General features: G+C 38.9%; 1 protein-coding gene and 1 long non-coding RNA gene across 2 annotated transcripts in view; one reads left to right on the top strand and one right to left on the bottom strand.

Annotated features, from left to right (window-relative positions):
• Window positions 1-24,338, top strand: part of ANTXR2 (ANTXR cell adhesion molecule 2) — a 99,682-nt gene that overhangs the window by 4,214 nt on the left and 71,130 nt on the right. The window contains exons 4-9 of the mRNA XM_031596641.2: window positions 4,083-4,164; window positions 4,684-4,791; window positions 4,893-4,961; window positions 5,840-5,920; window positions 21,316-21,376; window positions 22,397-22,492. Of these exons, the coding sequence (XP_031452501.1) occupies window positions 4,083-4,164; window positions 4,684-4,791; window positions 4,893-4,961; window positions 5,840-5,920; window positions 21,316-21,376; window positions 22,397-22,492 (497 nt within the window). The remainder of the gene's footprint in view (window positions 1-4,082; window positions 4,165-4,683; window positions 4,792-4,892; window positions 4,962-5,839; window positions 5,921-21,315; window positions 21,377-22,396; window positions 22,493-24,338) is intronic.
• LOC116231085 (uncharacterized) lies at window positions 529-19,583 on the bottom strand. Its single transcript, XR_004167356.2, has 4 exons — window positions 14,426-19,583; window positions 7,193-7,301; window positions 2,290-2,404; window positions 529-1,472 (listed from the first exon to the last, which is right to left on the bottom strand). It is a non-coding gene; the product is annotated as an uncharacterized LOC116231085 (long non-coding RNA).

Genomic DNA, 24,338 nt, shown 5'->3' with positions numbered 1-24,338 from the left:
GATCTGCTCTCTGCAGGGACAGACAAGGTTATAAGCCATTTTTCCAGATGGCTTGAGAGAGGTCATGAGAGGACATTTAAGCCCATTCCAAGGACTGCTCAAGTCAATGAGATCCTTTCTCTCCGTTTCAATAGGCCCTTAATCCCTGCCAGTAGCCTGCTCCTTATCAAACTGGTTGATAGCACACAGATCACTCTGAATGCTTGGGCAGAACTCTGGAATCGTGCCATGGAAACACAAGTGCCTTTCTCATTGCATGTCTGTTGCACTCTTCAGGCTGTGGAAACCTATTTTAAAGCATGGGAAGAGCCCATTTAGTTGCTGTGAGTTCCTCTGTCCAACTTCTTCCTTGCAAGGTTTGCTTTTGTGCATCCCTGCATGGGCAAAAAACCCTTATTGCTTAGGAGGAATTATAAGGAAGATGAAGAAGGGAGCAGGAGTGACTGCACTCTATGCAGATCAGCAAGAAGGGATGGGTACAACTGGAACAGTTGTCATTTAAATACAGAGAAAGTCAACAGTTAAAAATTGCTTGGAATTCCACACTCTAGTTGTTCTGAATGGGAGATGAGGATACGAAGTGTAGTGCAATATCAGGGATGTGAAACTGCACTGTGTGTGATGATGGGATGATGCAGCCGTGTTAGTTTATGTGCATTTTGGCCGTGCTGGGATATTTTTCCCCTCACTCACTTGCTAATTCACAAATGCCAGGAAACCACAATTTATTCCCAGCAGTCAACTCAAAGCTGGGAGGTCTTTTTTGTTTTAAAAGCCATAGGATTCTAATTGTTTGCACACAGTTACTGCTGTTTTTTAATGCATTATGAAGCTGTGGATATAAAGAAAGCCACACTATAGTGGTTAAGGCCCCAGATTACCAAATATTTTGTGACTGTGAACAGTGCTGTGTGGATAACTCTGCAAACAGAAGTCATTGTTAACCTCAGTATACACAATGCTATGATAAATACATAGAAAGAAACAGTGGAATGGAAAAGACTTCTCATGCTGTTTATGTGCCTTTGTAGAGATGCACATTTCCCCTGTGAAATTTGACTGGATACTATAAGCAAATGGTCAACAAAAATTTGTGCATTCACATATGGGTCTCAGCTGTGCTGCTAGCTTTAAAAAGCAAGTTGCTTGGAAAAGTGGTTACACTTAGGAACACTTCCTGCATTCTCCTTGGGCCAGCTATATGCTGGCTAGCAGAATTTCAGGTTTCTGATGGTGCCTTTCTTCTATCCAGAGCCCATGCAGGAGGCTTAACATTTTAAGCAGAATAAGTATTATTGTACATGGCCCTCTGTACTATTTGAGAGTTGTAGAAAGCCAGAAGCTCCTCCAAATCATGCATCAAGCTGATGCACAGAGTTAACTCTCACTAGTGGGCAAGCTGTGTTTGCTGGGGGTGCAGCCATCCTTCCTGTTCTTAAACAGCACTGTTCCTTTGTTTCCCAAACTGGTACCTAAGAAAGAGCAATGATTTGGATAGCTTTTAAGCTTCTATCTTCAAGCATGCTTTCCTTTCTAGCAAGGGTAAATCCTGTCTCTTTGTACTTGTCCCAAATGCAACATATCAGCATCATCAGCAGTCAGACCACTGGGCTGCTGACAGCACTCTTATTAGCATTGTGCCAATTAAACTTTAGAAAAGCAATAGGTAGTGCCCTTGACTTGAGACACCTAGACAACATAGCTGCAGCCTTTGGCCCAAGCAGGGAGTAGTGTTTGCAGACAGGCCCACACGCTTCCCGAAGGAGTTGGCACAGCTTCCACACAGCCAACAAGCTCTCTCCAGCTGGAGTGAGTTATGCTGGCATGAGGTCCTGCTCTCTGAGATAGAGCATGGCAGGGTTCCTCTAAGGGCACTGCAGAGGCCACTGCTATCTCCTTTCTTTTTTTTAGCCACAGTGGGGCTGTGCCTGCAGGCCCTCTTGGCAGAACTTCATTAAGGAGCCAAAAAGAAATCCCAGAGCAAATTGGCAAAGGACATGTAGCTGCAGATGCATTTGCCTGCCTGCTACTGGAGGATTTATTGGAAGTAGTTGCAAAGTTTCTAAGAGACAGGGTAGCTGTTACAAACTGAATGTGCCTTTTCTCAAAGACAGAGGTGTGACATACAATGAATGTGTGCATATACAATGAACGAGGAAGAGTTAGTAAGTCTGTGCTCATTCAGCTCAGTCACAGAGAAGCTCTAAGTTGCTGATATTGTTTTGTTTTCCTTTTCCCTCCCGCATCTGACTTAAACCATGAAGCCAAAGGCAATCCAGCCTGTATTACCGTTATTGAATTGTGCTGCAGTTGTGTCCAGACACCCAGACTGAGGTCATGGTTCTGCAATTTCAGTTCAGACGAGTTTTATGTAAAACCAGATCTTCTCCGCAGTGTTCTGTAGCTACAAAAGATCATTACAGAAACAAGGGAGGGGAGAGTTTAGAAAGATTCAGGCAGACACAGGCTCCTGTGTCCGCCCTTCAAATCTCCTGGGTACAAGTGGTAGAGTGCCTCAGCCAACCCCCCTCTTGCTGTCTCTGGGGCTCATCTGCTCGGGCCTTGGGTTTCTGCATTGGCCTCATGATGTTGCACCAGGACTGACTCCTACCTGAGAAGCTCAGAGCATCTGGCTGGGCTGATCTGCAACACGTGCCCCTAAAAGAAAGGGGCGGCGACTGATGGAGTTGCAGCTAAAAAAGCCGTTGCTGCCAAAGATTTTCCTGGAAGCTCTTGTAGGCAGAGGCCTGGAAACACCAGAGATTTTAGTGTGCCTGGGTCACAAGACATTTCAGATAAATAAAGCCCAACTGATTGTACAAAAGTTATTTTTGCAGAATGAAATCTGTTTCAGAAAACTGGGACTTCGGTTGCTGCTTATTTCTTGGCAGCAGAACACTAACGCCTGTGATGTGCTGCCACTCATCCTGGCAAGCACTGAGTATGTGGTTTATAATCTGCCTTCGTACATAATCAGTTTCAAGTTGTTTCTATAGATGCTGAATATAAAATATTTGGATCAAACAGATTGTATTATCTTACATAACTTGCTTTCCATATATTCATGCAACTTTTTTTTTTTTAAGTTTTAAATTCTATCAGTTGATCCTGTGATTGGGAGCTTACTACATCAATGGATTGTACTTAGGAACAAAGCTTCTACGCATAGAAAAGCCCCATCTATGGAACAAACGACTTGTGGGTGGCATTCAGGCAGAGCAGCATATGCATTCCTTCTCTGTCTTTTATTTTTTGTGTGTGCGTGTGCCTTAGGAAAACCTTTCATAAATCCTGCAACACATTTTCCCTCCATCTCTTTGCTCTTGCTCATTTCCTGATTTTTCCTTATATTTATTCTGTCCCAGATTTCCTGTCTTTACTTAGTTTTGTCTTGTTCAGTTAACCCAGCCTCTTGCAGTCAGTGATGGATTTATTCAAAGGTCCATGAGAAATAATGGCACAAGCTTATTCTTTTAAATGTAAGTGAACTGCAGCCTTTGCAAGTATGGCATCTTGTCAAAGCTCACACAGAAAAGCCATGAGAACTTTGGATAAAAGGTGTCTTGCAGGCACTGCACTTACCTGCTGATACTTGCTTTTAAATTATTGCAATTTTTTTCTACCTCATGTATACTGATCTGGATGATACAACTAGAAACAGAACTGCTACCTTAAGGGATTTCCTTTTCTAACTGCAATGTGACTGGAAATGAAGTCAGTTTAATTGAGCAAAGTGAAGTGAATATAACAGAATTACCATTGAGCAGTTTTAATGCTGAGGTGTGGCCACTTCTTTGCAGCATCTCTTCCATCTGAAGGATTTTACTTGAGTATGGGCCTTTGACTCATCAAGGCATCCTGTATTATTGAGATCTAAAATAACTGTTACCACAGATACTTTTGTGGTGAATAGACAATCTGCCTCCACATTATATCTCAGCTATGTGCTGTATTTCACAGATTTTTATTTTAGGCCTCATTTATTACAAATACTATTTTTCCACTGATAAACTAACACCTTTGCCTACTGTAAGTTGATGCTAAGTCTTTTACCTTTTTTTTTATTTTTTATTTTTTTCCAGAGAGAAAATCAAGGAAGGTCTCAAGAATTTGTCAGAAGTGAAACCAGCAGGTGACACATACATACATGAAGGGTTAAAAGAGGTGGGTTTTGCTCATCATTTTGCAATATCCTCTGTTCTCATCCCATGGGTAGAAACTCATTTTTTTCTTTTGATACCTGTAGATTGTAATTACAATCTGTGGGCTGAACAGCTCAACAAACAAAAGACTGTTGCTATTTAAAACAAAAACAAACGAAAACAACTGTAACATTGAGCCATTATGCTTATATCTTGGAACCTACTGACTGACATTTAAAATCCATGGATAACAAAGGAAATCTTATGGTGGATTTAACAAGCTGTGAAGTTATGTTTTTTTTTTTTTTTTTCAAGAATAGGTCAATTAATGACCCCAGTACTTCAGAGATGAATTCACTGCTGACTGAAACATAGTGATAAATGATTTCCTTGTTAGTACTTTGTAAGAGGATAGTCTGAAGAGATTGGTATGAAGATGAGACAGAGTTGTTCAGATGAGACACTTTGTTTACTTACAATTAACGTTCTAGTTAAAAGTTAAGATATAATTTTAAGTGCAATAAATATTTTTCATTTTCAGGCCAATTTGCAGATTGAGAAGCAGGGTGCATCGAGGTTTTCTAGTATCATCATTGCGCTGACAGATGGCAAGCTAGACGGTCAGATTCCTTTGTATGCAGAAAGAGAGGTGAGCACTAGTTGAAAACATATATTCTAAGAGTTTGTAATGACCACTGAATGAAAAAATACTTACATATTATATACTTATTCCTCTCTATTCTGGGACAGGCGAAGAAATCCAGACAGCTGGGGGCTAGAGTTTACTGTGTTGGCGTCCTTGATTTTGTACAAGCACAGGTAAGAATATTACCATTTCAGATTATTAGGTTGTACAACATTGCAGCATTTTATATGGTTCATGTTAAGTATTATACATTAGGCTGTACTGTACCTCCACTGGATCAGAAGGCAGACACTCCCATGTGTTTACAAGCACAAATAGAATGTGTGGATGTCACTTTTACTGTAAAAAAAGACCTGCAGGCTATATCCTTGCTAACTTGTAGCTGCCTGTAGCAAAAGTAAAACTCTTCCAGTAAAACAGTTACCAGATTAGGCAACAATATATATATGACATAGCTACGTCTACTGTATAGCTGCAGACAACTTAAGCAGAGCATGTAACAGAGATGAAATGAAAATAAACTAAGGATCCCCAATCCTTATCTTCATTGATTAGAAGTTCTTCCAGAGCTTCTGTTCTCTGGCAGAACTGTCCTAATAGTCACTGCAGCTACTCTTGTCAGGTGAAAGAGTGCAAGAGATATTTTACTACTGTAAAGGCACATAGAAAGGCTTTTTAGTGTAAGGCAGAGCAAACGGGGAAGGTAACTCTGAAAAGAAATTCAGAATTACCACCAAAATACAAGCTCTAAAAGGTTTCTTTATTGTGTTTGTTTGATGGGATGGATAGCTACTATAGAATTTAGTTCGCTGCAGTAAATTCTGGCAAATCCTCCCATTTAGAAAAGTTAGAGGTTGCTTCTGTAGCTGAGAGGAACTCAAAACTTTCCTTCTTTTTGTAGGGTTGATGGAAAGTGGTGGTTTTTTCTTCTTGTTTTTTTTTTTTTTTCCTTTTTCTTTCTTCTCATCCTTTTGTATTTTAATGCTGAAAAGTCATATGAAGTGTTTAATTTGCCAAGTGATTCACATGCATGCTTGTGCTCTCTCCAAAGCTTGAAAGAATTGCTGACACAAAAGAGCAAGTCTTCCCTGTCACTGGAGGATTCCAAGCACTTAAAGGGATAATCAATTCTGTGAGTACTAGGCAAGAAGTTTAACATTTCCTGAAGATTATAGCATTCTCTCCACTCCCTCTTACTTTTCCAGGCAGAATTGGTTCCTAAACCTGTAATTCCAGTGCATTATGCTTTCTCCTCCATATCTTAGAGATGCAGTTCTGTAAATAAGCATTGCCTACCACTTCTGCAAGCTGCAATGCTCAGACCTTGTATGGAGTTTGATGACTCCAAGCTCTATTAAGTGAGTTTGAGAAGAATACATTGAGGTATGGCTGTTACAGGCTTCATCTAAAATAAATTGAGACCATTACTCAGGAGAGTTGAGAATAACTGGTTGAAATCATTAGGAATGAGTGAAAAATATATATTTCACAAATCTTTGTATTCAGAGAAGCATTCTAAATACATGCTAGACCTTTACCACTTTTTTTTTTTTTTCCCCCCAAATGTGCATTGAGAGACTCTCATTATTGAGAAGGGACTCTTCAAATGATTACTCTGAATTGCAAAAAGAGATCAAAGCAAGAGGAATGTTATGTTTGTTGTCAGTGGCTGGACAGTATTGTAGCTGTCCTTAAAGCAGATGTGTTTGATTGTAAGGATCTAATTATTTACTTTATGTTAAACCAAAGGCCATGTGCTTTGTTCAGGGTTTAGATTGCTGCTGTTGTGTGTAAGCAGCAAAAAGGAACAAAGCCTATGCTCAACTTAAAACCAAGAATGAAATCCTTTTTCTGAAAGTGATGTCATTATAATTCATTTCCTTTCTTTTTTTTTTCTTTTTCTTTTTTTTTTTTTTTTTTAAATAAAGGATACCACTCACAGGATATTATGCAGTCATCAATTTATCACTTCCTTTCAATAGCCCTTTTTTTTTTTTTTTGTGGAAGTTAAAAGCTTAATGAGGCAACTTTTTTTTTTTCCTTATCATTGCTTAAAATAAATGTAATTTGAGAAGCTTCCTTGCTTATTCTAAAGAGGGATAATCAACCTTTTGATAGAGTGACATTTATTTTCCTGAAATGATATACAGTCCATGTGGTACTTCTTTTTTAATCTCTGTTTTTGCCATTTAAAATACTTACACAAATCAGTTCTTCTGGCACAAAGAAATGCAGCATTGAAGCTACCAGAGAAAGACTTACAAAAGCTAAATATTTAGTCCCACTTGGTTAGGCTACTGAATTTCCACAGATATTGCATTTCAAAATACATATGTCAAGGCAGAGTTAGGTAAGGAAAGAAATGTTTGTGTTTGGAGTATCTTCTCAAACAAAAGTCACTGACCTGCAAATCAGATCCTTTCCAGGAGCTGGATTTCTCCACTCTTAGGCTCTCTGAAGAAACAGCAGGAATATGATCTCTAGATGATTCTGAAGAGCTCAGCTTGAGAATTCTGTAATTAAAATATACAGAAAGTTAGCATAGCTTGTAGGCTGTCCCCTTAGCCTCCATTTTTGGCTGAGGTGTTTTTGGGGCAGCCTCTGGCTAGCAGCCATGTCAGTTTCTCCCTTATTCCTTCTAGGAAGAATTTTAAGCACCTTCAGAGTGTGAGTGAGTGTGTGTGTGTGTGTGTGTGTGTACAGAGTCAGCTTGGCAGATGGTGCTTGCACAAGCCTCAGTCTAGCTTCTTTTGGCACCTGTGAAAAGACCAAGTGCAGAAGTAGCAGATGTGTGCATATTGTATCTGTACAGCAAGAAGAGATGCACCTAACAGCAGCACCTCATTGTTAAAGGACCAGTTTAAGATCAACAGGAACCGTACAGGAAAAGAACACTTAGAGTAAACTGTTTTACAGCTTCAATGTTTAGCAGACTGTAGCTGGAATAGATCATTCAACATTTGGATCACTGTATATTTCTGTCCATAAAAAGACTGTATGTTGTGGCTATCTGGGTCTAAAGAAAACATTTTCTATGACAACAAAAGAGCATGAGAAAGCTTTTCTGCCAGGAAACATATCAGTGCACCTCGGTCTTCTCTTCATTGTTCTTATTTGTTGGATTAAGTGATTAAACAAAGCCAGGCTAATTATTCGATAGCTCCCGAGAACTTTTAGAGGTTGGAATATTGTCCCCGACTTCCTGAAAAGCACTGAATTTCAATGTTGTTTCGTTTTGCCATCATGGCATCTAAGACTATCCTCTTTCCTTTAGTAAAGCACTTTAAATATCTTTATTGGAAGCAGATGGTTAACAACATGCTATAATTGTCCTTGTTTTTAACTATACGGTGTAGATGGAAGCATCCATAGATATCCATCGTTTTTATTTTCCCTGTTTTTGTTTTTGTTTTGTTTTTAATGCAAGTGTTTTAACATGATTGATATGCTATACTTATAATTCAGTTAGCATTGAAAGGGTTTTGATTGACTGTGACGATTCACTCTCATCACATTGTAAAATTGGTAAGGAAGATCTAATCAAATATGAAATAGTAACAGTTTTCCTTTTATTCACAATTATAAATCCATTTCAGTTTGCAAATGCAATAGAGAATACAGACTCAAAGAGACACTCTGTCACAAAAGGGAAGTATAATTTCAAAAGAGGAAAAGGAAATACCCAAGTCACAAACACGCAAAAGCATAGCTTGAAGTGCAATGCTAAAGGTTCAGTTGTGAAACCTTCCATTAAAATTGTTGAATGTTTCTTGTTTAATAAAATATACACTTTACAGAAATAGCAGTGACCCAAGATTTGAAACACTCCAGCAAAACTGCAACACAAAATTGTTCAGTATGAATGGTAGGAGAAGCTGCTCCTCTATTCTACTACATTTGTCTCTACCAAACTTAAAGCTGTGAATTTTTTTTTGGCTGCTCTGTTGTACCTGCAGTAAATTGAAAGAATTCTGCGCAGTTAATCTTCATTTGTTGATGGAAAAAAAAAAGTGACAAGCTTTATCTTAAGAGTATCTGTTTCTACCTACTTCTGCAGTTGTTAGAGGTCTGAGTGATTATGACAATTTATTTTCTTTGGACAACTATATGAAATCACAGCGAGGTGGTTGGAACTTGATAATTGTGAAGATCCCTTCCAACATAAAGCCATTATATGACTCTATGAAATACGTTTAATGATGGCCATTGATCAATGTTCAAGACATCTGTCGATCAGCATTTAGAGAAAAACAAGTTCAGATCTTGAAAGCTTGTATTGAAATTAGGCTTTCTTACTTCAGATAAAAAGCCCAATGAAGTTTGGAAGAATTGAAGCACCTCCATGGTGCATTGCATTTTTTTTTTTTTTTTTTTTTAATACCTAACAATTAAAAACTATGCACGGACTTATGTGAAGAGCTGACTGTTTTTAAAAGTTTTCAACTCTTCTGACATCACTAATATCTAACTTTACCAAGTAGTAAGTGAACAGCATTGTCAGAGTAAATAAATCCAAGGGGAAATCTAGAGCTTAGAAGAAAAATGCTGAGGGCAACTTATTATGCTATCAGGAGCAGTTTACTGATTCAGTTTGGCTGATAATTACATGGACTATGGCCTTCTGAGCAAGCCACAGCAGTGTGGCTTTTTGGAGCGCACAATTTATATCAGCATGTGGCAATTTAGTACTATATGAGAAAATGGAATTGTTCTTTTTTTTTTTCCTCTCACATAAAGGATTTAAATATATATGTGTATATGTATTAACTTTAATCATATATATATATATATATACATATATTTAATGAAGAGCCATTTGGGAATTTATCATTTTCATAGAAGCATAGAATGGCTTGGGTTGAAAGGGACCCCAAGGATCATCAAGTTCCAAGTTTCACTGTTAGGACTAAGTCCATCTGTCATAACCAAAATACTGTCTTCCTAGATGGCTTTGTGAGACTGCTGAGGCAGCACTTGTCCTAACAATCAGACACATGGGTATGGAACATCTTAATGAGATCAGGGTTAGGACTGGTCTAATAGCTGACTTACTTGGATCTAGCTCGGTATGGTGCTGAAACAGTGCCTTCACTTGGAGAAATGCTGTGGATTCATTGTTCTTACTAAATAGCTACTATTAATAATACTAACTACTAACTAATAAGTACGAACTCAGAATTTCCTTGTGGGGGTCAGATTCCACAAGGTGACTAAAGGCTGTGGGGCTGACAGCTTGGAGAAATTTGGGAGACATATCAGTTATCAGATAAACTTCTCTGTAATGCAAAAACAGTACTGGACTCTGTCAAGGGAGCTGAGTATGTCTGCAGTCATAGAAGCAGGAAACATTGCACTTCTGAACACTGTAATTTTAACTATTTTGGTCAATTATGAAACAGTTGTAGGAACAGTGAGAACAAGATTAAGTAAAGAGATCTGGGAACAAAGATGCTAGTGCCATTTGAATCAAACATTGGAGTCTTTATATGAGACCATACGTCTCTACTCCATTGCTGGACAGCTCCATGTGTTTTCTAGCACCCTGACTGCCTGTCTGCCCTACCCCATCTGGAATTATTTGCTGCCTGTTTGAGTAGGAGTGCAGGAGTAGTCTTTGGTAGAATCAACCTTCCCTACTTCTATTGGGTACATTGTACCTGATGTCGGGCAGCTGTTTTCTTTGGGAGATTGTTATTCTGTTTTGTTTTTCCCCAGTAAGGCTGAAGTTTCTGTACTACCCCCATAAAACTCCACCATAAGACAGTATGAAATTTTATTTCCAGTTGTTTTTGCAATATTTTCATATTTTACTCGCATTTGTGACACATTTCTGTGCTTGTAGCTTGCACAGCTCAGCAAGTCAGTCTGTATCACATTCTGAAAAGCAAAATAAGATAAGGTCCCTGCTTCCTCTTCCATTTATGCAAACACAAGCCCTACTGATTGGAGAGTGAAAGTTGTCTAGTTGTCTGTACAGGCAGAGCTGGGCAAGGCTTGTGCCTGTAGAAGTTAAATTAGTGGAACTTATTTTAGGAATGTTATTAGAGTTTGTGGCAGTTGCAAGTAGACTTCAAAACATTTTTATACTAATGTGAGTTGGCACCACTTAATACTCAAAGTTAAAATATATTTCATACTTCAGAAACCCCCACAAAGCGGTGTCAGATAAAACTATAGGAACTTGACTCATGTAGAACTAAAGAGGAAGTCATTGGCTTAAAAAAAAAAAAAAAAAAAAAAACAGTTCTGTCTAGAATGGTTTTATCTTGTATAGTTACAGAAGTTCATAAGAATTCTACATACAAGGGATTAGAAATGAGCAGTCGTCTCTTTTGCTCACTTTGTGGGTGCTCAGTTTTGAACTGGGCATTTCAAGTGGGAAAAGCACCCTTAATCATAAGGGAAAAAAAAATCTGATCAAGAGATATAAGCTGGGAAGCTGCATTACATACTATGTATTTTACTTGTATTTTTGAAGTTATTTCCACATTGGCAAAGACCATGATGGGAAAAAGACCCACACCATTAGCATAAAGTTTATCTTCATAACAAAAATCCCCACAAATATCCAGTTGCAAATTTACAGTTAGTATTTCAACCCTAGGTCTTGAACTTCAGTATAAGTGTGCAGAAAGGCACTAAATTATCTGGACAGTTCTCCTGCAACTATACATTTACTACTGCATCTAGCTCTACAAATCTCTTTGCTGGAATGATATTAACAAAAATAGGAAGAAGGTTGGCTAGCAGTATAGCTGATGGCGAAAAGGGACAGAACCACAGGAAAGAATGATTCTTGGAAGAACAGAGTAATACATATGAGTAGCTCTTAATGCTGAGTGTTTTTTTAGGAAATGCCTGCACTGAAATTAGTAGCATCACTTGCTGTCAGGTGCTTTAACCCCCCTGTGATTGAGATTCCTCTCTGGCCAAGTTGCAAGCAATTTAGTTATTGAGTAGTCATCAGGAGCTAAGTTATTTCCCTTTTGCCCTGAGACAGCTCAGCTCACTAGGGCTGAAATCCATCTCTGGTCTACTTGCTTGGAATGTGCTAAGACAGCTCCCCACTTTTTCCTTAAGTGATGTCCCTGAGCTGCAGATAAGGGGAGAAGGGCCAGCAAACCAACTGCAAGCTGTTAAGATTTTTCAAGAGCAAAATGAGCTTAAACAGTTCATTATCAATTATAAATGAATGTAATTGGATCATTTCCTGTAGGAAGAAAATATGCTCAGTTTATGCCCTGGGAATCCAGGAAGCAAACTATTAAACATTTAAGGAGGTGGGGGGGGGGGAGGAGAAATGCAACAAGTTATCATTAAAAGAATTATTATTATTAAATCAGTGATCTTCTTTAATCCACTTGGATGGTCTAATATTCGAGCTGCACTGAGTGCAAGGTTTAGTGCTAATGCTGTGCTATGTTTTCCATGTGATCGAGACTGAGTAGATAGTTTTGGGAATTACTGCATGTAGATGTTAAAGGGACTCAATGGCCTGGAATGGAACGCTTTCTGCTCTATCTTTCACTGCTGTGCAGCCCTTAATTTGACATTCTCTGACATATTACAAACCAGATAATGTTCTCCTGGAGAACAGAGAGCTTGATAAGCCGGTAACATAACTGACATGGCTCCAGTTTTCACGAGCACACATGTGCCTTGTGATTTGGATACAACTTGTCAGCTCTCCTCACATGGCTATCGGTTCTGTTACATAAGGACAAGCGTAAATCTTGCTCAAAATGAGGCACTTACAAGTCTAACTGAAATCTAGTGTTTCCTTAGCGATAAGTTGTTTTGAGACAGATTTTACTTACTAATTTAAAAAAAAAACAGCACTTTTTTTTAATGCTATCGAAAGTAGCAGTTTATCTAGATTCTTATTTACATTACTTGTTAAGCACTGGGCTTAGAGGTTTTTTTTTAGTAATTTGAGGGTAAAGGTTCTGATGCTGTTAAAATCCGCATCTCTTCCGACCTGCAGTTTTGTCATCTACATTTGGTTCACTCGGCGACTGCAAATGAGGCAGTGCTTTGACATCGTATAATTAGAATATTCCCACTAACCTGACACTGCAGCAGGCTTCTCTCTGATGGTTATTTTATGCAAGACCATATGTCTCAGGGATTTTTTTTCATTTCGATGGGGGACAGGATAGCAGCCCTCCTCCACCCCCTTTCCTGTTGCGCTTTGTCTAAGGCAGTGCTGAACGGTGTCAGGAAGTAGGCTGAAATTGGCAGTGAGCTGTACTTAAGAGCACAGATGTTTGGCACCAAACAGAAGTATATCCCCATTATGCACATAACTGCTACGGTTGCTTTGCCATTGCTTTGTTGGATGGAAGCATCAAAATGGTGTTTCCTGTGAAAGCATTTGTTTCATTTCTAGTTATCTCAAATAGATTGCCTTCCATCTAGGGTGAGGTGGTACCAGTGCCTGGTGGCTTTTGTCAAAAATCTGCACTGGGAGAGGAAGAAGGAGGGAACACATGCTTTGTTTCAACACAATACCAATATGAGATGTGGCACAGTCCTATAGATTTGGCTTTGGAATTTCATTTTGCATATGGATTCTACAGGAGGAATTATGTATGTCCCATCCCTGGAGATGTTCCTGGAGCTGTGAGCCACCTGACCTGGTGGGGGTAACTGCCTATGGCAGGGGGTTGGAAACAGATAAACGTTAAGGTCCCTTCCAACCCAACTATTCCATGATTCTATGACCATTGTTTAACTCTCTTTTTTGAAATTAAATTCGGACTGCGAAGACAAGAGGCCACTTAACACTATCTGAAACAATTCCAGATTTAACATTGGAGACAGGCAGTGGACTTCAAGGAGCAAATGTTCACGGAGAGGCTGGCCTGCCTAAGAGCAGGGAATGCATGGAACTTCGTGGGTGCTTCTGACCTATAGATCTTGAACATGATTAAGGTTACTCATACGGAATTACTGCAGTCAAAGGATCTACATATATTCATTTGCACTCATAACCTACTCCAGGCCTTTAGTTATAAAGTCTAACCACATAACAGTATAAAGAGGCAACAACAATTACTCAGTTAAAAAGAACAACAACTTGTAAATGAGAGGGAAATCTCTAACAACATCTGCAAACATACAGCCTGAGCTTTCACTGCCTTGATTCACTTCTGCATACTGTAAGACTCAATTAGCATGGCAAGGCAATTACTGAACTATGAACATTCAGAATTTCACTCTTCAGAAGAAAAATAGCAAGCACATAACCACCTCCTGCTTAACTTTCAGTTCATTTTCACTTCCTCAACAGTAGTGGAAAAATGTTTTAGGGGCACGGGAGAAGAAAAAAAAAGTTTCCAATAAGACACTTAAATGACTCATATAAAAATAAAAACACGTGGAAACATGGGATAGGCGCAGTCTTAGTACACCAATCAGAACAAATGAAGCAAAAGCATTTTAGAAACTGAACTGACCACTTCTGTGAACTCCATGTTAATTGGCTCTCCTTGACTTACTTTGGCCAGACGTTAGCCTGGCCTAGCTGGAAATGACTAAACCAAACAATAGTACAACACTGTTTGCGTTACAAATTCTCCTAAGGCTTTTTTTACAGCTCTGAACTGGGACGACACTCAAGAAGGTATTAACTTACCCAAGAAGGAGTAACTCAAGCACAGTGCTCTGCAGTCCCAGGCAGTTCACACAGCTGTAACCCAGCATTTCTAAACCATGTTTTTGCACACTCTTGCAGTAAACGATGCCTGCCTGGTAACTGCTTTTTTCTTGCCTACTGTTCCTGGAGCTGCTCTCCAAGCACCAGGTGTATGGCACTCCCTAATTAACATTTAATGGGAAACAAAAGGTACAGGCACTAATTGGCAAGCGACCATCACAACTTGAGTGTTACAGCTGATGACCAAAAGCTTTGCCTGCCTGCCTAAATCCCACTGAGACTAGTAATGTTACAGTTAGTTTTCAATGCTGTTTTGTTTTCATGACTCCTCACAGATGCTGTTTGCAAGTTGTTTCTGCAGCATCCCCCTTCCTCACCTGTCTCCATTTTTTCAGAATATTTTAAGTAATTCTCTTTGTTCTACAGTAAAACAGTGACAGGGTGGTGGGTGGTTGACTAGCACTGTGTATTTACTGCTCTATCTTGGATGAGGGTGGAAGTGAGAGAGGTGCAGCTCTTCCTGATGTAGGTGTCACAGTTAACTGAGATGTACTTGGTGCATTCTATGAAGAAAAGCACATCCGCTCTGTGTCAAGCTCTGAGTATTGCTTTCCTAGTTTTAATTCTGCTTGTAGTCTGCCATGGTCCTAGGGCTGCTTTTCTCCCTACTGATTCTATTTTGCCCACTGTGCATTGTGTTTAGATGACCTCTAGGGAAAATGGTGTAAGAGAGAGAGAAAATAGAGGGGTGATAACATCAAGAAAAGCTACTATTTTGAATTTGCTGGCATTCAGAGTTTTTTTTAGTGCTCCTTTGCCATCTTTCTGTTTTGTGCAGCACGTGTTTTGCAATGAGACTGGCTGTCAGGATAGCAACAGGCAGTGTTCTAGGCTCCAAGCTTGAAGTGCAATGACCAGGAGCAGTAGAGTTTTGCACACTGATTGTGGAAATGATTATATTGTGCTGCCAGCACATATTTCACATGACTTGCCCTACATGAGTTTAGCAAACGGGATTGCTTTTAAAAGGTGAATGTTTTCTCTCTTCAAAATTTAACTCTGGAAAAGAAAATTAGATGCATTTGTTTTATTACAGCACATGCAGTTCAAATAACTGCAAGCCAAACTGATTGAGGGTTGGAATCCAGAGAGCAATGATGTAAACAAAAAAAATGCATGTTTGACATGGAACTGTAGGCAGTGAAGGACACTGGTGACTTTGGTAATCCTTTGTTCAAGGTAATTAGTCTCCTGAGTGTGATCAAACTTGTCAAAAAACTCTTCCTCCAACAGTTCATAGCCATACTGGTCTTCTAACCAGAAAGCTGTAACTTGTATGTCCATATATGTATACACACACCATTATCTGGTTTCAGAACAGTAACTAGACTGAAAACTGTTATGGTGGTCCAGTAAAACATCCAGCTGTGCTTTTGACTTGCCCCAGTTCCTAACCTCCACCTCCAGTTCTAGGGAGGAACAGATGCCACAAGAGTTATGATTTACGGTGCTGCTCGCTGCCAAAAACTTTCGAACTGCAGGCTGGGGCTAAGTAAAACGGAACGATACTGTGAAAAGAATTGACACTTAGCATATTTTATTAATTGTCAATGTACAGTTGGGTTGCTCATGGCTTGTTACTAGTGCATTGTTTTCACAATTTCTTGGAACGTGAAATTCATTAAAGTGCTGGAAGGGAAAGTTGTTGTAGCCTGCTTGTAACACTGTGCCGCATGGTACAGCTCTGTTCTGCAGTATGTTCCCAGTGCATGGTAGGCAAAATACTTACAGAGCTACAGGAGCTGTACAGTTTAAATTCTCAGAACTTTCAGAGGCAGCAGTGAGGGTGAGAAGTGAGCAAAAGCAGAGCCCAGCATGTGACACGTTAAAGAGACTGAGGAAGGTGCAGAAGGCAGGCTTTCTATGGGAATAAGTGTTGCGTAAAGCAGAGGAAAGATCTATGGCAAAGCAAAAATTATAAACAGAGATGGAGTCTGCAAAGCCTGTAAGCACTGGTGAGACTTATTCCACCTCATTGCTCGGCTGCCTTTTTATAATTTATTTTAGGGATGCATGCTTTTTCTATGCTAATGTAATGATTTGTGTAGATGTATTTTTTTGACAGCTTAAATAATTCTAACAAAACACGATTCTCTATTTTGATTGGATGCATACAGGTCAGAAACTGACAGCATTTCTGTAAAGCATCTCTAATTGAATCAAGTGCTAAACCACTTCTTTATAAGGTGCAGTTGATGTGAGCCTTCAGGAACCTTCTAGTGGGGAATGCACAGGAACGAGGCACCCACACAGATTGATACAGATTTTAAGCACTGATTAACACTCAGCTTGCTTGGATGGCAATTTGTTAGGTGAAAAGTGGTCCCAATCTGAGAAGTGGATAAAGGAGCTGGGCTTTCTAAACTGTTTGGAGAAACATTCACACGTATGCTAGTTTGTACCTGAAAAAAGCTGAACTTTCCCTGAACACAAAGCTGTGGCATCTAAACCTCTGAAAGCTGAAGGTGGAGATAGGTGGTAACTGGAGCATTCAGGAGTTCATATGAAAACCTGAGTGCCAGTTAGCTGGTTCAGGGAGCTGAACAGTTCATTTAGCTGTGCCCTTAGCTGCTGTTAGTAAGTAAACAGGATGTGAGAGCAAGATCAGAGTATGCAGAGCTCCTCTGAAGGGCAAAGCTCTTACAGCTGCATGCATGCAGATACCGAGGCACCAGTGTAGGTGCATTTTCTGCATGGGACATGAAAGCCTTTACTCAGTAAGCAACTCTCTAAGCATTAGCAGGATCTCATTCCCACTGCATTCACTTGAACACTCATGTGCCTCAAGGTACAGGTGCAGTTAAGGAGCATGAGAGCTGGCTCACAGGTGGAATTGAGCAGTCTGGCAACTGATTTACAAGTGACCCTTTCAAAAGAGGAAATGGTTCCTTTTTTTTTTTTTTTAAATTTTATTTTAAAGCCATATTGAATCCTCGTGTTTATCCATGAATTTACATCAAGGATGCTTTTGAATGTTGTGGGTTATCTCAGAAGCCTTTATTCTGGTAACTTGTGCTCTTATAAATATTCTGAAATGATTCACTTGCATTACTGACAAATGCTATGCAAACTGTACAGCATCTATTCACCTAATGGCCATCAGATGTGATTTCATGGAAAGCCTGAAAGGCTCTTTTGCTTCCAACCACCCCTCAGAAGCTGTGCAGGACAGCATTTGCAGCACTGAGTGTGAGCAATGTTCATGCTGCTTGCTGTTGTGGCAGCTTTTATCACAACTGTTCATAGAAAATATAGTATAACTTACTTTTTTTTTTTAAGTTATCATTAAGATGCTTAGTTGCTCTAGTATAACATGCTACATGCAGAGGAACTACAGAATAAGGTGTCCTCAACAGTCTGCTTTTTGTTACTACTAAGAAAGGAAACATCAGTGATATGAATTTCACATCTCATTTTCTTGAAGCACAGGAGACTGACCACCTTGAAGAGTAGCACTGCTACTTTCTTTCACCAACAGCCACACCTGGTTCCAAATGAGTACTAAAATTAAAAGCTTACAGCTGTGATTTTGATACCATCCTCTCATTTGGATGAGCTCCTGTGTATTTCAGCTGTAACCCATTCTGCATAGCCTTGTTCTGTCTCAGACTTGCAAGAAGCATTCTATAGTTCCTCCACAGCATTTCATGCTCTAATGTGAATTTACTGTATGTCAGCAGAGTGCTTAAGTATCCCATGCAAGGATAGCCTTAAATAGTCATTATTTCAACTCTTCCTGTGGGCAGTAAGTTTCTAATTAATGAATTTGCAGTGCCAAATCCTTCCTTTTGATTGATTCAGAGAAGAGGGAGCACTCTAAAGATTTGTGAAAAGTTCTTCTCAATCTTGCTGACTTTCCACAGCAAGATAGGTTAAAGCTACTTTAGAATAGAAGAAAAAAATCTGAAAATAAGCAAACACCAAACCCACAAAGTTCTCTAAATCCTGTTAGATGTGAAGGAAGCGTTGATTACCACATTTAAAAACATTTTCAGGTTCTCCATTGTAATAGCTCTCAGCCAAACCTTTCCAAACCAATTAGACATGGTAAAATTAATAGGATTATCATGAATTATGTTTCAGATTCAATTTATCCATCTTGTCCAAATTCTGCTTTGAGGGAGCATTTGGAAGAACCCATAAAGGAAAAAGCTATCTGTATACTACTGGGTTGACTACATCTGATTCACCTCTCTGCATTTCTTTCATTTCTGCTTCTTAAGATTACTTAAGACTGCCACTGAAGGGAAGGTTTTCTGAGATAATGGGTCAGATTTTAATAGCAGCTTCCCTATTATGTATGGGCCATCAAGATAAGCAGCTCTTTGAATAACTCAGAAAAAGAAAACTTAGTGGCTTCATGCGGCTGTCTTCCTCATATGAGCTTTGTTTGGAACACAACAATGTTAGATCATTAAACTTGCTAAGAGATAGAAGGTATTTGAGCACAGCATTCTCAAGACAAGTGAGAGCGATGAGTGGCAATATCTTAAATGAGGAAAAGCAATTATGTATTTTGTAAGGAAAGCATTAAAAAACAAATATCACATCTATATGTAACAATTGAAATTTCATGGTACTGTGGGGAAATATACGCATTCTGAATTATTCCCTTTTGCTAATGAATTTTGTTAGTGAATTTTGTTAGTGAATTCTAAGCCATGTTTTATGTCAGATACAGTTTTTATTTTTCACTGTTTATTCCTAAGTTCAGGTGGAGTTAAGCATGCCCAAATTGGTTGTTTGCCTGCTTTGTGTCACATCTGGAAATAGTGTTGGAAAATCACTATAAGTATGGTGGGGTTACAATAGCACTTCCCAAGGAAAAACAGATGAAATGTCATTGTTCCAGTCCCCCCTCCTCATTCATCAGGCACTGAGCAAATGGGGACAAGATCACTTCAAAAGTTTGTTCATGTGGATCTAATGCTACTCTGAAGTGTAAAAAAAAAAAATTAAATAATTTCTTTGAGCCTTGATATTGCCTATGGCTGGATATTCATATTAAAGCAAATCCAAAGTCTCATTGACTTAAATGGGACTGTTCACATGGCTCAATCTTCAGAGAAATACCAGAACATGTTTTTACAATGAAGGAATAAAATGCTTTATTCTTTCTTCATTTTGTTCTGCACAAAGCACTTTTTTTTTTCTTCTCTCTAAAATAAGCCTGCTCTCTACACTGAAATAACAATCAAAAAGTGAAGTCCTTTTTTGGAAGCAAGAGTTGAGACCTTCAGCTAATATAAACTGCTGGAGTTGCACTGAACTCTGAGCTGCATTCTTTCCAAAGATCTCTATTGCTGCATCTCATCCAAATGCATGTGCCTGTGAGGCTTCTCTTTGCAATTTTTAGATATAAATTAATGTTTATAAATGGTTATTGAAAGCACTACAAAAAGAATTTGTGCACAACAGTTTGTGGGGGAGACAGGTGTTAGGGAAAGTGTTAAATGAGACAGGCAGCTTTTTGCTTGGAACCTGGCATTGCTGTTCCACTGTGCACATTGACAAATATGCTATTATTTCTGCTGGGACTGGATATGTAGAAGCAGAAATCATGAGCAAACGAGAGTGAAGTAAAAAAGGCAACATTTGAAGGGAGGAAAAAGGAGCTAAGAGTAGGACAGTCACATTTACTGACAGTTTGTACCTGGTTCTGAGCCAGCCTCTGAGAACAAATGAAGGTACAGAAAGGACAGGACGTTATGCTACAGACAGGTCCTGACCAAGAATCAATTCCATGTAGTATTATATACATACATATGTGTGTGTATGTCTGTGTGTGTGTGAATGCCTGCTAAAAATATCATATACTACAGGCCAAGCTATTTAAATACTACACAGAAGTTTTATTAAAGGAAATTAATAGCCTTTTAGAAAAATCACACATCATCATGTGTAGGAAGAAGGCAGTAAAGATGTGTATTGTTTTCACTTGTTTAACCCTACAAGTTTCAAGTGGCTTTTCCCACCTGTACCACGTGAATATGCTGTTATTACTTTTACACATTATGAATTAACTTAGAATTAAGAACAGTGTCCAAGACCACCTTTTGAAGTACAAGTTATTCCAATTTGTCCCTTTTCTTATAATCACAGACTCATTAAGGTTGGAAAAGATTGCTAAGATCATCTAGTCCGACAGTCAACCCATCACCACCACACCCACAAGTGCCTTACATTCCATCCACTGTATTTCTGCATTATCTGTAGGAGTATTTTTTGCTCCTGCCCATTGGAAGGCTACTCCATAACTGGTTAAGCCGCCTGCTTTGCTTCTCTAATACAGCAGTTAAAGAAAATCATTCCACAGAGCTCTGTTCAGTCAGGAAAATCATGCATTCCTGCTCTGCTGTACATAGAGCAGGGTGCCAGCACTTGGAATAACGTGCACTTGGCCTGACCCACAGCTTGTTGGAAGACTCCTGTTGATTGGGCTGGATTCTGGATCAGGCTCCTTGTGACTAACTTCTGGCATAATACTTAGGATTGGGTTCCATGGAAAATTAAGTTAGGAAACTGGATAGAAAATTTGAGGCCAAAAGTCAGACATTAGTGTTGTTTTGAAGAGTATTCCAGGTTCAACAAACTGATCCAAGTCTTATGAACTCTTAATGGATCTGACTGTGCAAACATGCAAAAGTTTTACATGGTTCAAGGAAACGTCCTACAAAGTCAGGCACATGCAAACAAAATCTGTAGCTGTGTACTAGCATCTTCCAGGTACAAACACTTGATTTGAAATAACCTGTTTCCTCACTTAAACAGCATTCTGAAACCTATTACTGTTTCCTCTATTGCGACAGGTGTTGAAGCAGTCATGCACTGAGATTTTATATTTGGAACCATCCAGTGTCTGTGTGGGAGGTAAGTTCTCAAAAAAATATTACTATTATAGGACTGATATCCACATTTAACCTAAAGGGAAACCACCCAGGTCATCTAGAAAAGGAACATCCCTCCTAAAATTCCTTGAGGACTTTTAAGACAAAATCAGATCCTTTTGTTGGCTCTTTTTTCTCAGGAACTGTCTACTGAGGGCTGCTCCTATAACTTAAGTCATACATAGGAACAGCTTTGAGGCACCTATTTCCCATTGTATGATGTGTACAATTAATCATGCTTTGTACTTCTGATACTTAAAGCAGTGATACATTTATGACACTCCTATTCTTAGCCTATGGTCACCAAGTGGTGAATCCTGATAACATAAGTCCATATAAATGCCTGAGAATATTTGTAGTGCTCTGAATGTGTTAGTGTGAGCAGTAAAGCATTTGACTGTTCTGGTGCAATACAGTGGCATTCCTTACGCAGAAGAGCTACACAAAATTATAAGTGCTTGTCTTCTTCCCAGTTTCACAATTCACACACTCTGAAACCAATCAAAATAAGGTGGTTGCAAAATCTGTCTATTTGGATGTCTTTTAGAAACATGGATCATCTCAATGAAATCAGTTGCTTCAGTAAACAAAGTTGTCCCTTCTCCTCTGCAAGATTTCACACTCACAAATAGCATGGCTCTTACGCAACTCCCAGAGAAGCATTTGTGAATAGAAATATTCTCTTCTGGAGCTTCAAACAAGCCCAATCAAAATCTGGAGTTTCTTGCAAATAAATACCCAGATTTCTTTCCTCACGTGCAACTGAGACATGGGGAACTTACTAACACAGGTCCTGCTGTTAGTCAGAATCAACTGAGGGAACAATTATTTATTTTTCCTGTAATGACTTAACTCTGCAGTTAAGTACCAGGAATTAACTAGTAATGTTTCAAACTTAAGATACCTTCTTATGCTGAGCATCATTTATTGCTAACCATATTTAAATTATCTTCTAAGTTGCAGTGCACTGAATAACTGTTTGTTGTTTTCTTTTTCCCTGCAGAGGAGTTCCAGGTTGTTCTTAGAGGAAGTGGCTTAACCCTTGGTGGGAGAACTGATGGTGTTACTTGCACCTATCAAGTGAATGGAACTACCATTCGTAAGTATTGGAGTTAGCAGGAAATATAAAGGCAAATCATTTCTAGGTGATTTTTTTTTTTTCCTTTTTACCTCATTTAAAGAAAATCTAAACAAAGGCATGGAAGGAAGGAAGGAAAATAGGAAAGCTCTGAGGATTGGCAAGAAGATGTGTGTTGTTCACATCTTGCTCAGTGATTTGAATTTGCTACCAGTTACCATTAGCTGTGACCAGCAGCTACATGGAATAAGGTGTAGGTAACCATCTAGCTCCTAATGTACCTATGACAAAACATAGCCACAAAGCATGCTGACCAAATGCCCCTTCTCATCAGGTGACCATGGTCAAGAAAGGCCCTTGTGATCATTCCAGAAGTCAATGTTACCCAAGCTTATTCTGAAGCATCTCCACCCACACTGTCCAGTATACAAGAGGTATAGCTGATAGATTGTCACAGGAATTTAGCAGGGCATTGGTGCCACTTCATGACACGGAATCCTCTCCCTGGAACTTCTTCTACAATTGGTAGTGTTTTTCCCTATACTGGGACATCTTCATCTGCTTAGTACCTTGAGCAGCAGTCTCCTCCAGGAGACCACAGGCAGATTCCCATATGGATAGTAGTTTCTTGGTATGTGGAATGGAATTGAGTTTCAGACAAGTGACCATAGTGTCTTTTATAGGCACTTTCCATGTAGTTTTTTGGAAATGATTCCTACTCAGTGTTTTTTGTCGTATTTACTATTGACCTTTAGTCAGATTTTGTAATCCTTAGCTCTTCCTCTGTTGAAATATCATCACTAGGGAAATTTTTTTTCTGTGTAGGGCTCCAAGATCTCTCAAAAAAAAAAAACACACCACAAAAAAAAGGACAGAATGCGAAGCATTTTCTTATCTGATTAAGAATATTTTTGGAGATCTCCTTTGTCTGCAGAATTTTTAGGCATTGGTTCTGTGTTGTTTTGATGATGCAGAAAAACTGTCAAGGTGAAGGGTATGTTAGGCCAGAATCTGGATTAGTCCCATTCTGCTCCTCTGTTCCTTAAACTAGAGCAGGGAGATGGTGGTGAAAAAGCACCATGAACAGAAACCTTGGCCATTTTTTGTATCCAGAAACTCAAGTGGACAGCTAGTGGAATTACATTCAAGCAGTATGCCTTAGGAGCAAGCGAGACTGGAAAGAAATGATAAAAAAAATCCATCTGTAGAAAAAAACACATAACATATTCTCCCCCTACCTGATGTCTGATTTTTGTATTAGCCTGTCTTAAATTGTTACCTCATTCAGCATGCGTTTCCAGTACATTTTCTTCCAATCTCTCCTGCCTGTTAAAGATCTTCAATAGGAATAAGAAAATAGTACAGCTCTGGATAAAGGCAATCTGTGTAAATCAATTCTCCTTTTATAAATTTCTCTTCAGTTTCAATTAAAACTGTCACCTTTGTTCCCTGTATTAAAGTGAGGCTTGCTTATTGACACTTTCTTTTCATGTTAGCTTTATAGAACTGTAATTTGAAATGTGACAAAATTGGTTCGGTTGTGTATTTTTTTATCCTAGTGTGCCTTTCCTACTTGGAGAACTGGGAAAACAGGCTTAGTTCTAGGTGAAGAAAATTAATTTCATGCTCTTTAGAATCAGCAGGTGAGACACCAGTAACACAACCTTAAGATAATTACAACTTACACTCAATTTAGGTGGCTGGTTTGCAAATCCTTAGGACACCCTCATTTCTTTTTCTGGCTTCCTTCTGACCTGTATTTAGACACAAGCAGTTCACTTTTCTACAACTCCAGTCTGTCCAAAATAATAGCACATAACTTCAAGTTTTTTTTTTTTTTTTTTTTTTTTTTTTTTTTTTTTTTTTT

This window comes from Phasianus colchicus, chromosome 4 (genome assembly GCF_987193195.1).
Source record: "Phasianus colchicus chromosome 4, bPhaCol1.hap1.1, whole genome shotgun sequence".
NCBI classification, from domain to species: domain Eukaryota; kingdom Metazoa; phylum Chordata; class Aves; order Galliformes; family Phasianidae; genus Phasianus; species Phasianus colchicus.
Note: the sequence above shows the minus strand (reverse complement) of the source record. Positions and strands in the feature narration are given on the sequence as shown.